At 31.6% G+C, this 15,896-nt stretch overlaps 2 protein-coding genes across 3 annotated transcripts in view; one reads left to right on the top strand and one right to left on the bottom strand.

Annotated features, from left to right (window-relative positions):
* Positions 1 to 15,896, top strand: part of LOC139502584 (myosin-IIIb-like) — a 104,156-nt gene that overhangs the window by 67,394 nt on the left and 20,866 nt on the right. For both annotated transcript variants that reach the window (XM_071292090.1, XM_071292088.1), the window contains 6 exons: positions 6,436 to 6,548; positions 7,595 to 7,744; positions 9,619 to 9,730; positions 10,610 to 10,772; positions 12,320 to 12,400; positions 14,927 to 15,274. In XM_071292090.1, the coding sequence (XP_071148191.1) occupies positions 6,436 to 6,548; positions 7,595 to 7,744; positions 9,619 to 9,730; positions 10,610 to 10,772; positions 12,320 to 12,400; positions 14,927 to 15,274 (967 nt within the window). The remainder of the gene's footprint in view (positions 1 to 6,435; positions 6,549 to 7,594; positions 7,745 to 9,618; positions 9,731 to 10,609; positions 10,773 to 12,319; positions 12,401 to 14,926; positions 15,275 to 15,896) is intronic.
* The window catches only part of LOC139502590 (protein Wnt-6-like), a 466,832-nt gene continuing 451,020 nt past the window's right edge, over positions 85 to 15,896 (bottom strand). Inside the window, exon 6 of the mRNA XM_071292123.1 lies at positions 85 to 252. The gene's annotated coding sequence lies outside the window, so the exon portion shown is untranslated. The remainder of the gene's footprint in view (positions 253 to 15,896) is intronic.

The following is a 15,896-nucleotide window of genomic DNA, read 5'->3' as shown; positions in this document are numbered from 1 at the left end:
TTCATACAAATTCTGTCTCCCAGTTTTAGCCTTTTAAGGGGGTAGACCTTGGTTCAGGGAGATAACTCTATAACTCGATAAATCAGTTAAGCGTTTGTAAAAGTCAAGTTCATCAATGTTTTTTAAGCATTTACCTGAAACAGATTAAAAATAATCTATGTAACCTAGAAGCTTAGAATATGTTTTTGAAAATGGTTGACACAAAAGTACTGATGATTTTAAGAGTTATTTCCCTTAACCTAGGTCTACCTCCTTAATGTTCCTATTACTGTTACATCTCACAGTTCATTTGAATATCCACAACAATGCCCATGTCTAAGCAATGAGTATTTCTATGTAAAAATTAAAGCATAAGACATTTTTTAATATTCCAGAAATTAGCGCTATTCTTTGCTTTCAAATATGCAGCAGCTTTTAAAGAAGTAGAAGATTATTTTTATCCAATATTTTTTGTTTCATTTTGCACCAGAGTCTGGCAGAGACCATTACATGTGTTTACCAATATCTTGCATGTGATCAGTTTAATTTAAATTTTATCAACAGCTTTTTAGATAAAAATGATATCTATTAAAACTCGAATTTTAAGGTAAAGTTATTTGATTTGAGTTTTTTCTCAGCTAAATCAATATTTACTGTAACAATAACTAGCTTTCTTGTTAAAATTTAAATTGAAATGAAAATTTGCAAGAAAAGAGGTTAACACAAAATCAGTTTCAGTTATAATGGTTATTAATTGTCAATGAATAATATATTATTTCAAACCGCAAATATAGGATTATGTCTCTTCAAATGAAGATTTTTGATGGAATTAACTGTAGAATCTATTTCACACTGTTTTCTTATTACATTCATTTTTATTTTCCTTTTTGTTTTAAAATTAATTTAGTCAACATTCAAATGTCAGAATAAAATCAATAATGAATTCATTTGGAGAAACAACTTGTATGAGAATCTTTTTGGTAAATATCACTGCAGAATTTCTTTCTGTAAAGGACTTCCAATCAACAGAAGAAATTTACTCCTATTAAACAAGTTTTCTATAAACAAAAAAGGTGTGATTTTAAAGAAAATGTCAATAAGACAGCAAACAAACAACATGAAGCAACTAAAACATCGAAACACTTATTCATCGAATTCTGACAAATGTTTTATGTTGTGTTATTTCATTAGATAAGAAAATGGTATTGTTTGTCTCTATTATGAAAATCAGTAGAGTAAAAAGTCAAATAACAAGGAAACAGAACTCTGAGGAAAGTTCATAATGGAAAGTCCCTTTACAAATCACAAAATCTAAAGCTCAAACACATCAATATGGATAACAACTGTCATATTCCTGTTTTGGTATAGGCATTTTCTTATGTAGAAAATGGTGGATTAAACCTGTTTTTTTTAGTTAGCTAAACCACTTGTATAGTTGCTTAAAAAGCCATGCGCATTATATAAATAGAAAACTGCCCCAAAAATGACTAGTGTAAAACCATTCAAACAAAATGACTAAACTCAATCAAAAGACATATAACACAGATGAACATATACACTGAACGAATAAATTTGGTTCTGTCAGTAGGGACTTTATTAAAACAGTCCAGACTTAGTGGATACGTCTCAGTTGCAGTTTTATATACAGAATTGTTGTAGTTGCCGTGTCAACAGGATTGTTGTAAGAATTGTTTAAAATTTGAATTTATCTTGCCTCCCTACAGATATACAGTGCCCTTGTAAGTAACTATCTATAGATAGCTTATATCTATTTATAGACATTTGTATCTGTTTTTAGAAATCTATTTATAGACTGTATGCATCATCAGAATCATCAATTAGACATCATGTCATCATCGTAATTATATTTTTATAGGGTCTGCACAGGGTCGTTAAATTGTAATTTTATATTTAATTAATGTTGTTTCAAAATAACTTCACAAAATTTTTCTAATATGTTATTTTATGCACAAATTTTTAAATTTAAATTGTTTTACTGTTAAAAATGTTAACACTTATTTTTAGTTTATTTAATTTTCTGAATTTATCAAATTAAAAAGTCGTTAAAATTCACCCCTCATTGGCCCTGTCTTTAAATATTCACATTGTTGCTTTTTGTGTATTTGGTTAATAGGAAGTACTTACTAATTTTTCATTGGTTTATCCTATTTAGAATTCAGAGTTTTATTCCTTAATATGTGTGCTTGAGTGCTTTTTTGATTTGTTTTACTAATATCAAATTTGAACACATAGTTAATAAAATATTATTGTTTTATTATCAGCGACTAACTATTTTTTTTTCTGTAAGCTTTTAAAAAAAACCCACACATTTCAATCAATTTACATGTCACTGCTTGTAAGAATATAAAAAAAAAATACATTTTATATGGAAAATTCTGCTATCTGGTCAAGTATCAGACGGATGGTCTTTTGTCCTGCTTCAGGTTAAAGTTTTTGTTTAAGATAGTTTGTGGCCATCAATATAAAACTGAAGGCCTCAGTGGCAGAGTGGTCTAAGAAATCAAATTATTGGATCACTAGCCACTCAACACTGAGATTGTAAGTTGGAAATCCCACATTTGGCAGGTGCAATAGCCTTCAAACTTTATTGACTAAGATTGTTAGTTTTCTGACGGCAGGTCTTTGGTTCTCTCTTGGCGGGCGTAGGACATTTGAGTGAAAAAATTAAAACGTACTAGGGGACATTTGAGCGCCAACATTAGAGCCCATTTAAGCGCCGGATTAATCTGCTCACCTGTATTTTCGATAGCCCATTTAAGCGAAAATTTACCTGCTTGAATAATGCTCACCTTACTTATATAAACCATGAACAGTAATTTATATTGGTTTAATGTTTAGTTGTTTATATTTTCATCATGGAAATACAAGTTGTTGAAACGAATAAAGGAAAAAAAAGTTTAATTTATGATGGAATGGGCTTGACAATTTTAATTTTCGCTAAAATGGGTTAAAATTCTGGCGCTCAAATGGGTTCTACTTTGGTGCTCAAACGTCCTATTTTTTTCGCTCAAATGTCCTATCAATGCGCTCAAATGTCCTCCGCGGCTCTTGGCACTCCGGCTTCCGCCACCAATATATACTGACTTCCCGAAAAATTGCAAAATAGTGTTGAAAGTGGCATTAAAACATCAGTCAATTAACTTGAAACTTAGTACACATTGACAAATTAGGATTTTTACCCAGTTTTCATGGTTCATTGGATTTTGAAATGGAATATGTTAAATTTTTTATTTAATGTTAGATAATTTGTGGTGTCTTCAATTTGAAACAATAGTACACATGTTCATAATGAAGTAGACTTAAATATACATGCCAAATTAAAGTGTTGACCCAGAATACACGGTTCACCTATTTACAAGTGTTGACCCAGAATTAATAGCTATTGTTATTTATTCATTGGGACAGTAGACTTTGCAAAAATTTAAATGGTCAGGTTAACTCCAACTGAATCTTGGGAAAGGTTTCAATCCCTTTGCAATAATAACTTTCATTGTCATCATATTATTTGATAGATTATTATAGTGTGTCTTTTGTTTAGTTTCTATTCTAGCTGTGACAGTAATAAGCTGCATTTAGGAATCACCAACATTATTTATTATTCAGAGATATATTTGTATATTCAAATTATATCCATGTATATTTTTAAAGCTATATTCATTACTATATTATTTCAATACTTATATATATATATATCTTACTTAAACTTTTTTCAGTCTTTATATTTTATTAGCTCACCTGGCCCAAAGGGCCAAGTGAGCTTTTCTCAGCACTTGGCGTCCGGCGTCCGTCGTCCGTCGTCTGTCGTCCGTCGTCTGGCGTCGTTAACTTTTACAAAAATCTTCTCCTCTGAAACTACGGGGCCAAATTTAACCAAACTTGGCCACAATCATCATTGGGGTATCTAGTTTAAAAAATGTGTCTGGTGACCCGGTCAACCAACCAAGATGGCCGCCACGGCTAAAAATAGAACATAGGGGTAAAATGCAGTTTTTGGCTTATAACTCAAAAACCAAAGCATTTAGAGCAAATCTGACATGGGGTAAAATTGTTCATCAGGTCAAGATCTATCTGCCCTGAAATTTTCAGATGAATCGGACAACCCGTTGTTGGGTTGCTGCCCCTGAATTGGTAATTTTAAGGAAATTTTACTGTTTTTGGTTATTATCTTGAATATTATTATAGATAGAGATAAACTGTAAACAGCAATAATGTTCAGCAAAGTAAGATTTACAAATAAGTCAACCTGACCCAAATGGTCAGTTGACCCCTTTAGGAGTTATTGCCCTTTATAGTCAATTTTTAACCATTTTTCGTAAATCTTAGTTATCTTTTAGAAAAATCTTCTCCTCTGAAACTACTGGGCCAAATTAAACCAAACTTGGCCACAATCATCATTGGGGTATCTAGTTTAAAAAATGTGTCCGGTGACCCGGCCAACTAACCAAGATGGCCACCACGGCTAAAAATAGAACATAGGGGTAAAATGCAGTTTTTGGCTTATAACTCAAAAACTAAAGCATTTAGAGCAAATCTGACATGGGGGTAAAATTGTTTATAGGGTCAAGATCTATCTGCCCTGAAATTTTCAGATGAACCGGACAACCTGATGTTGGGTTGCTGCCCCTGAATTGGTAATTTTAAGGAAATTTTGCTGTTCTTGGTTATTATCTTGAACATTATTATAGATAGAGATAAACTGTAAACAGCAATAATGTTAAGCAAAGTAAGATTAACAAATAAGTCTACATGACCGAAATGGTCAGTTGACCCCTTTAGGAGTTATTGCCCTTTATAGTCAATTTTTAACCATTTTTCGTAAATCTTAGTAATCTTTTACAAAAATCTTCTCCTCTGAAACTACTGGGCCAAATTAATCCAAACTTGGCCACAATCATCTTTGGGGTATCTAGTTTAAAAAAGGTGTGGCGTGACCTGGTCAACCAACCAAGATGGCCGCCACCGCTAAAAATAGAACATAGGGGTAAAATGCAGTTTTTGGCTTATAACTCAAAAACCAAAGCATTTTGAGGAAATCTGACATGGGATAAAAATGTTTATCAGGTCAAGATCTATCTGCCCTGAAATTTTCAGATGAATCGGTCAATCGGTTGTTGGGTTGCTGCCCCTGAATTGGTAATTTTGAGGAAATTTTGCTGTTTTTGGTTATTATCTTGAATATTATTATAGATAGAGATAAATTGTAAACAGCATTAATGTTCAGCAAAGTAAGATCTACAAATAAGTCAACATGACCAAAATGGTCAGTTGACCCCTTTAGGAGTTATTGCCCTTTATAGTCAATCTTTAACCATTTTTCATAAATCTAAGTAATCTTTTACAAAATCTCCACTGAAACTACTAGGCCACAATCATCTTTGGGGTATCTAGTTTGAAAAATGTGTCCGATGACCTGGCCATTCAACCAAGATGGCCGCCACGGCTAAAAATAGAACATAGGGGTAAAATGCAGTTTTTGGCTTATAACTATGAATTCAAAGCATCTAGAGCAAATCTGACAAGAAGTTAAATTGTTAATCTAGTCAATATATATCTGCCCTGAATTTTTCAGATGAATTGGACAACTGGTTGTTGGGTTGCTGCCCTCCAATTGGTAATTTTTAAAGAAATTTTGCCGTTTTTGGTTGTCTTGAATACTATTATAGATAACGATAAACTGTAAACAGCAATAATGTTCAGCAAAGTAAGATCTACAAATAAGTCAACATGACCTAAATGGTCAATTGACCCCTTAAGGAGTTATTGCCCTTTATAGTCAATTTTTAACAATTTTCATTAATTTGGTAAATATATGTAAATTTTTACCAAATATAGTTCTCTGTTACTAATGGGCAAAGTTCATTATAGATATAATTGTAAGAAGCAAAATCGTTCAGTAAAGTAAGAACTTCAAACACATCACCATCACCAAAATACAATTTTGTCATGAATCCATTTGTGTCCTTTGTTTAATATGCACATAGACCAAGGTGAGCGACACAGGCTCTTTAGAGCCTCTAGTTTTATTTTTGACAGTAAGCAAATGATACTCATGTTTTGAGTTCTATAAATAGGTCTAAGTTAATTTTTAATTATACTAAATCATGTAAAATATATGAAAACAATTTTTAAAGAACAAAATTTTAGATTTTTTTCTGTTTGTTATCTTATCTTGCCATTCTAACTCTATAGATAACAAACATGATATTTGTCAGTTGTAGGTAGCTATCCTAGAAAAATAAGAGTATTGTAAAATTTCATCTCTTAATTTAGATACAATGTATTATAAGAAAAGTCCAAACTAGTAAATGAGGGATAAAAAGGTTGTGAAATGATGTCACGAGGATTAATTTATATGATAAGTGACCCCTAAGTCTGGAAACAGCAACCAGCAACATGATAAAACTAACATGGAAAATAAATGATTCTATATTTCAGGGTTCAGCATCGACCAGCATGACAAGAATACAACAGACAGTGGCCACATACTTTCGATATTCTTTGATGGACTTGATGTCAAAGATGGTGGCTGGAACTCCTCATTTTGTGAGGTAACACTGTAAATTCAGTATACAGTGAAACCTGTTTTAAAAGACCACATAAGGGAGAGCAAAAAAGTGATCTCTTAAGACAGGTGGTCTTTTAATTCCAGTTTAATCTCTATGAAATGAACTATAAAGGGATCTTATATTAATGGTCTTATAACACAGTTTTTTGCTTTTAATAAAAATACAGGTGGTCTCTTAAGCAGATTTGACTGTAATTGGATTTTTAGACAACTTCAACTTCTTGCTTCTACAGTAACACCTTTTATGTTGAAAGAAAATGCCATTTATTTTAATGCCCCTCAAAATAGTGGAGGGGGCATTAAGTTTTACCTGTGTCCATCTGTATGGCCCAAAATTGGTTTCTGTTCTCTAACTTTGGTTTGCCTCAACCGATTGTTAGGAAACTTATACACAATGTGTATTACCACTAAACATAGGTCCAGTTTGAATTATGGTTGCATCACTTTTACTGTTCTATAGATATATCCTTTATAAATGGAAAAATTGTTGATTTTTTTGTTTCCGTTCTCTTACTTAAGTTTGCCTTAACCAATAATTTTGAAAATCATACACAGTGCTTATTACCACAAGACTCAGTTCAAGTACAAATATGGATAGTGTCACTTTTAGGGTTTTTGAGTTTTATGGACACATTCCTCATTTATTTTTGTATACTTTGAAGTTTACTGCGTTTCATAGGGATGTGCTGCCCATCTGTGTCTAACCATGCACACAGAACAGATTTAGTCATTTTTCCTTTAAGCTGATTTTGTTAAACTATTTGAAATAGCTCAGTCTCTACTATATAACCTATTAGCAAACAAGGAAAAATTTTGAATTCTAGAAAATTAATGAAAAATGTATGATGAAAACTAACCCAACTAAATTAACGTTAGCCACATGCGCATGGCTAACCGTATTTAGTAGGGTTAGTTTCCATCATACGTTTCTAATCAAATTTCTAGAATTCAAAATTTTTCCAGATTCAAATAATTCCTTGTTTAGCACTGATGCAGCATAAATCATACATCAATCAATCAATTTTATAGATGCATCAGACCTAATGCAGACAACTTGCCTGATCAGTTTGATAATGAAAAAGTTACAGTCCAACTTAGATATACAGGTGTACTAGAAACTACAAGAATTCGCAGGGAGGGATACTCTCATAGAATACCTTTTGCAGAATTTATTAGGAGGTGAGTAAAAAAAAAAGGATTGTATGGTATTACGATCAAAATAAAAAGGTATATTTATTTGTTTCACTTGTGAGATAATATCTTTTTTATTTTGCCTTTTTTTTTTGTTTACAAAAAATCATATTGTAACTAGATTAATTTGGCAAAAATATATAAAATAAATATTTTCATTTTAAAAGCATTGTTTGCAGTATTCTTGAAATCACAATAACTTTAACTCGCAGTTGTGTCATTAAGTAAAAAATAAATCACAGTAATAAATGTGAACTTGTGAAATAAAAAAAAAAAATGGTTTCACTTTTACAGTAAAAAATATTTTAATTTTTTGTGTGAAATATAGAAAAAAAAATGAAGTGGTGTGAAATATATCACTGTTTAACTTGCTTATAATATGAGATGTGTGTTACACATAACTTAAAAATCTTTTGTTTATTTCTGATGTGAAAATGAAATTTTTGTTCTTGAACAAACATATTTTTTACTTCTTTATGCATCCCCTTAAAAGTACATATATACTTTTAACACTTATTTAATTGGTTGACAATGGGCTAATATTAGCTTTAAGGATGTACTTCTTATCTAGCATTTAGAATTGATACTAAAAGTCAAATGAAAACAAAATGTATTCAAGCAAATTTCATGAAACTAATACACAATGACAAGAACCAAGAATTACAGATTTATGGAGCTACCATTTGATTTTTATGGGGGGGGGCTAGGATGAAAAATTTTGTCCTGCTTTTTTTTAGCTCCCTTAGTTATAATTTTGGAAATGATTTGCTTACCATTCTAGGTTTATTCTCCTTTATAACTTCGAAAATCACATTTTTTTTGCACTAGTATTGACATCAGATAATATCAAAAAGTGTTTCCAAATATTATAAGTAAGCTTCAGCAGGGCATTCTTATCTTCAGATACATTCTTTTTATTTCTTTTCTTGTTCTCAAAATTTTTACAAGTATCAGATGCCCCAGAAACTGAAACATAATGCTGTATCAGACATGTGATTCTTCCGGCGGGAGTCATAAGCCCTTCATTGTCCCTCCTGTAAGTAATTCAAATCTTCTGGTTTTTTATGCCCCACCTACGATAGTAGAGGGGCATTATGTTTTCTGGTCTGTGCCTCCGTTCGTTTGTACGTTCGTTCGTTCGTTCGTTCGTTCGTTCGTCCGACTTCAGGTTAAAGTTTTTGGTCAAGGTAGTTTTTGATGAAGTTGAAGTCCAATCCACTTGAAACTTAGTACACATGTTCCCCATGATATGATCTTTGTAATTTTAATGCCAAATTATAGTTTTGACCCCAATTTCATGGTCCACTGAACATAGAAAATGAAAGTGCGAAGTTCAGGTTAAAGTTTTTGGTCAAGGTAGTTTTTGATGAAGTTAAAGTCACAACTACTTGAAACTTAGTACACATGTTCCCTATGATATGATCTTTCTAATTTTAATTCCAAATTAAAGTTTTGACCCCAATTTCACGGTCCACTGAACATGGAAAATTATAGTGCGAGTGGGGCATCCGTGTACTATGGACACATTCTTGTTTTCTCAAAAATTCAACTCTCAAACATACAAATAGAAAATCTTGGTGTTATAAAATATTTTACATAGTAACAATGCAGAGAGAATAGATTAATAGCTTTCTTTTTTTTTAATTATCTTAAATATGTAGCAATATCATCAGAATGAACATGGAATACAGCAATAAATACGTCGATAAATAATCTCCAGTTATGAGGCCCTAACTCCAGCTGAAAATTTTCAAATCTACAGTTGTGACTTTACAACCCTGTCACATGGTTGATGTAAACAATCTGAATGTAACTCCAAACAAATGATTTGATATTATATATCATTATTTCTGTTTTAATAGATATCATATGTTGGTATTTGGTCATGAAGAAAAAGTTGAGTATTCAAGAGACTGTTGTTTTCGAATGTTAGAAAGATTGAAAATGGATAACTGGGCTCTTGGAAAATCTAAGGTGAGTAGAACAGTTTCACCAAAAAACCAGATAACACGGCCATTGGAAAACTTTCCACAAAATCACATGCAGTTTAAATACCTGCCAATAGGCAGTTTCAGAAACTAAAGGACTATGGGTAATACCGTTGTTTCGTACACAAAAATTAAAATGATGAATGCCCATAATTTAGGACATTTTTAACCAATCACTACCTTTTGGTGTACAGTTGTGAAAATATTACTCAGAATGCATTAGATTCTGAAGAGGAACAGATGAGAAACCAGGAATTTTAAAGGGGATTGAGGCACAAACGTGGCAACAATAAGAGTGGATAAAGTCTACACAGTAACAGAGAAAGAAGGCCCTCTTTAATCTGTCTCTGAGGAATACATATATAATGAAAAGTTGTATTAAATAATCCTATCTGAAACATTTTTCCATGAATTTCAATGGCAACTTGTTTACAAGTCACTGAAATGTAATATTATCAAATGACATTTGAATTGTAACTTAAAGTTTAAATTTGTTTACAGGTATTATAACATGTAAAAGTTTAAAATGTGGATGAAGTTTATTAGGTCGGTAGACAGTGGAAATTAAAATAAAAATCCTGCTTTGAAAGGTTAACCCCTTTTTGTTTGCCACATAGCGAGAAATTCTCGGAAACTATGAAAATTGTGAATGATATTTTTTTCACGATAACAAAGATATGACCTTTAATAAATACTAAGGAATCTTTTTCTTCTTTAGCTTAACTGGCACAATGAACCAACTTCAGCTGTTTTTATAAATTAGACACTTAAAAATGTCTTAAAAATCTTTTAACACAGATATTTTAGTATAGAAACAAGAAATTACTTTTACATCATCTAAATAATTAAATGTATTTTTCATCAGGTATTTTTGAAGTATTACCACATGGAACAACTAGCCAGAGTCTTTGAGGAGAGAAACAAGAAAGTGGTAATCATTCAGTCTGCAGTTAGAATGTGGCAAGCACAGAATAAGTTCCTCAAGTTAAAATGGCAGAGAGAAAAAGCAGTTGTCAAGATACAGTCATGTAAGCTATATATATCATGACCTATTTAAAAACAAGGCTTCTGTGACCTACTTCTAGTATAATGCCCTGCATATGTAAACCAGGGAGTGATATGGTTATCATGACCTTTCAATTAGTAAGATTACCTACTAAATAAAACAAGGCTTCTGTGACCTACTTCTAATATAATGCCCTGCATATGTAAACCAGGGAGTTATATAGATATCACGACCTTACAATTAGTAAGATTACCTACTAAATAAAACAAGGCTTCTGTGACCTACTTCTAATATAATGCCCTGCATATGTAAACCAGGGGGCTATATAGATATCATGACCTTACAATTAGTAAGATTACCTACTAAATAAAACAAGGCTTCTGTGACCTACATCTAGTATAATGACCTGCATATGTAAACCAGGGAGTGATATGGATATCATGACCTTACAATTGATAGGACAGCGCTGCTAATCCAGCATTTGATTTTACAATATGCTTATGATCCATAAATAACATTTAATTTCATTAAATGTCAATATGGTAAGACAATATGATCTGTAGGAAAAACAAACTCAATTCATGTAAATTCAAGTTAACACATTAAACCAATGTTATTTTGTGACAGATATTTCAAGAATATTTATATGTATTGGAGTAAGAAGCAGAATGATATGATGAATCAATTAATATAAAATTCAACTCAGTAGAACAGTCTTGTCAATGGACATGTACAGTTGATACGAATAAAACTTTATTGATACACAAGTTTTATAATATTCAATATTAATATGTCCAGCTCTTTTAAAAATTTAGATTTTATAGTAATACATGTACATACAAATTACTGTAAATTTAGAAATTATTGCCATGTTTTTATTTAATATTGTGAAAAAATGTGACAAGGTTATAATTGCAATAATTCAAAGCCATATTTTGAATTTTTATGCCCCACCTACGATAGTAGAGGGGCATTATGTTTTCTGGTCTGTGCCTCCGTTCGTCCGTCTGTTCCTCCGTTCGTCCGTCCGCTTCAGGTTAAAGTTTTTGAAACTTAGTACACTTGTTCCCCATGATATGATCTTTCTCATTTTAATGCCAAATTATAGTTTTGACCCCAATTTCATGGTCCACTGAACATAGAAAATGATAGTGCGAAGTTCAGGTTAAAGTTTTTGGTCAAGGTAGTTTTTGATGAAGTTAAAGTGTCATCAACTTGAAACTTAGTACACATGTTCCCTATGATATAATCTTTCTAATTTTAATTCCAAATTAAAGTTTTGACCCCAATTTCACGGTCCACTGAACATAGAAAATGATAGTGCGAGTGGGGCATTCGTGTACTATGGACACATTCTTGTTTTAAATGATTTAAACAGGATTTTTCACAATATCGCAAAAATTAAAATTGCAAATTTAGTCAAAAAAGACAAAATCGTAATAATAAATGCACACTTATAATACTTCTTGAATTTACAGTAAACAGACAAAAATAATCTAACGTTAAAAAAAATTTAACAAAAAGCATTAAAATACTTACATCTGTGTAAAAGACAATATTATTTTGTAGTTGCCAGAATGGTTAATGCAAGAAAAGGTTACATGCAGTCAAAGAAAAGAAGAATACAGGCTGCTATTCTAGTTCAAAAATGTAAGTTCTCACATGAAGTTAAAAAAAAAGTCAAGAAAAGATACTTATTGCATTTGAAAAAAAAGTAGTTCAGACTAAATTTTATAGGTTTGACAGACTATTTGGTAAAGCAAAATTATGTGGCTGGTAAAATTAGTTAAAAAAAGTATGTTTTTTATGGACATTATGTTTTCTGGTCTGTCCCGCTCCAGGTAAAAGTTTTTGGCTTATGGAGTATTTAATGAAGATGAAGTCCAATCAACTCGAAACTTGGTACACATGTTCCCGATGATGTGATCTTTCTAATTTCAATGCCACATTAGATTTTTGAATTTTAACAATTTCACAGTCCACTGAACAAAGAAAATGATAGTGGGAGTGGGGCATTCATGTACTATTGACACATTCTTGTTAAATCTGTCTAGAAATAACTAAAGTAGGTATAATTTAAAAAGGGAATTCTGCCATAAAAAAATTGACTACATGTAGACAAGGAAAGATTGCTTCAGGTGGCTGATATATGTTCAAGAATTGGCAGCAATAGTTGGCTATTATAGTTCAGCTTAGAGTCAAAATAGTACGGACAGATTGGGTTACATGTCTTCCTAAATAAAGACAGCTTCCTTGAAAAAAATCTGTTAAAAAATTCAACTCTAATTATTGGTTTAGTAGAAAGTAGGGTTCATATTCATGATATTAACATGTTTGATATTTAATGGATAAGCATGTAATAAAGTGTGAAAAGTATAACTGTTAATCTACTATTTTTATGAGCACTTTATTTTAGCCTTTTTAGCAAGAAGAAAATTAAATGCAATATCTTTCAACAAGATATTATCAACTGTATGAAATCATCAACAAATGTCAAAAATGGCAATAATGAATTACCAGGGGCTGCATAAGAAAAGAAGATGTGGTATGATTGCCATAGAGAAAACTCTTACCAAGACACCAAAATGACACTAAAATTAACAACTATAGGTCACCATGAAGCCTTCAACAATGAGCAAAGCCCATACTGCATAGTCAGCTATAAAAAAATTAGTCATTTTGAAATGATTAAATGCAAAAAAGTATCCATCAAAAAAGTTGGTTTGCAGTATCTTTGACAGGATTTTTTTTAATTATTATTAAGGTGGTACCTAACACTACAGGGAGATAACTCTGTAAAATCAGGAGAACGTTTTAATGACGTTGTGTTCATAAGGGAATATTAAGCTTCTCAGTGATCAAAATCAGTGTTTGTCAAACTGCTATATAACCAGTGTAATTTTTCTGATTAAACGGTTGGTTCAAATTTTTTGAAATTTTTATATTTTTGTCAAAGGGTCAAATTAAATATTTTGTCAAAATTTTAAGAAAATTAAACGAGCCAAATTAATTTAAGTTAAAGTGTTAGGTACCACCTTAATTGAGACATTTCACATGTTTCATTGAGACAGTATTTTTAGCTCACCTGGCCTAAAAGGCTAAGTGAGCTTTTCTCTTCACTTGGTGTCTGTCGTCCATTGTTCATAGTCTGTCGTTGTTAACTTTTACAAAAATCTTCTCCTCTGAAACTATTGGGCCAAATTTAAACAAATTGGACAATCGGTTGTTGGGTTGCTGTCCCTGAATTGGCAATTTTAAGGAAATTTTGCAGTTTTTGGTTAATATCTTGAATATTATAATAGATAGAGATAAACTATAAACAGCAATAATGATCAGTAAAGTAAGATCTACAAATAAGTCCACATGACCAAAATGGTCAGTTGACCCGTTAAAGAGTTATTGCTCTTTATAGTCATTTTTTACCAATTTTTCGTAAATTTTTGTAATCTTTTCAAAATCTTCTCTGAAACTACAGGGCCAAATTTAACCATACTTGGCCACAATCATCATTAGGGGATTTATTTTTTAAAATGTGTGGTGTGACCCGGCCAACTAACCAAGATGGCCGCCATGGCTAAAAATAGAACATAGGGGGTAAAATGTAGATTTTGGCTTATAACTCTGAAATCGAAGAATTTAGAGCAAATCTGACGATGGAAAAAATTGTTTATCAAGTTAAGATCTATCTGACCTGAAATTTTCAAATGAATCGGACAACCAGTTGTTGGGTTGCTGACCCTGAATTGGTAATTTTAAGGGAATTTTGCTGTTTTTGGTTATTATCTTGAATATTATTGTAGATAGAGAGATAAACTGTAAACAACAATAATGTTCAGCAAAGTAAGACCTACAAATAATCAACATGACAAAAATGGTCGGTTGACCCCTCAAGGAGTTACAGCCCTTTACAGTTTTTTTTTAACAATTTTCATAAATTATTTTAATTTTTGTAAATTTTTAACAAAATATTTTCCTCTGTAACTAATGGGCCAAGTTCATTAAAGATGAAGATAATTGAAAGTAGCAAGAATGTTCAGTAAAGAAAGATCTACAAACACATTACCATCACCAAACAGAATTTTGTCATTAATCCATCTGTGTCTTTTGTTAAATGTGCACATAGACCAAGGTGAGCGACACAGGCTCTTAAGAGCCTCTAGTTTTTGTTACTTTCAGCTGTTAAAGGATTTATGGCAAGGAAAAAAGTTCAACCAAAAATAAAGGAACATAGAAGACAAATGGAGGCTGCTGTTGTAATCCAAAGTAAATGGAGGAGTTTTGCTGCTATGAAGGAGCGTAAACATCTTTTAGCTGAAAAGAAAAGGTTAGATGAACTATTATTGGTTGAGCAACAGAGAATTGAGAGAGAGAAAAAGCAAAGACAAGAAGAAGAGCGAAGAAGACAGGAAGAGGAAAGGAAAATTGCAGAGGAAGAGGCTAGAAAGGAACGTGAAGAAAAGGAAAAACGAAAACATCAAAAAGAAGTGAAATTTCAGACAGACAGCGCAATAAAAATACAAAGAGGTAAGAAATCTTTTTGATTTTGAAATTAAGAAAGTTATAGCATAGATTAGTAGTTCATTGGGATACATATATATAAATTGAGATTGACTAAATTTTAAGTATAGACAGGAATATAAAACCTATTACATGATATTGAATTTCTGGCTTGGTAGATTTTATAAAATAAAGTTATTTTACTCTTTACAACTTACATTTTTGTAAGCAAACAATTATGAATGTAAAAGAAATGTAAGAATTTAGTTACCTGCTCACAATTTTCAAACAGTATTGATACCACTTGTGTAGGAGATGTGTACCCTCTTTTTTGCAAATTGAAAAGTTCATTGAAAAGAAAAATGAAATGATATAAACTATAGAAAAGCTATGTTTTTCCTTCTCACATTTAGGAATTGGACCCAACCATTTTCCATTTCATTCCTATACCGTGGAATACTGTGAAAGTACTTTTATTCATGGGGAACCAATTTCTGTGGTTTTCGTGGATGAATTTATCCACGAATTTAAGTGTCCAACGAAATAAAATAAGTGTTGTCCAAATCAAGACATGACTACCAATAATATACAGAGAATTACAGCTACACCTGTAGACAATCACATTTAACCTTTAAAAACCTAACTTGTA

Source organism: Mytilus edulis, chromosome 14 (genome assembly GCF_963676685.1).
Source record: "Mytilus edulis chromosome 14, xbMytEdul2.2, whole genome shotgun sequence".
NCBI classification, from domain to species: domain Eukaryota; kingdom Metazoa; phylum Mollusca; class Bivalvia; order Mytilida; family Mytilidae; genus Mytilus; species Mytilus edulis.
The sequence above is the reverse complement of the archived record's forward strand: the minus strand, read 5'-3'. Positions and strand labels throughout refer to the sequence as shown.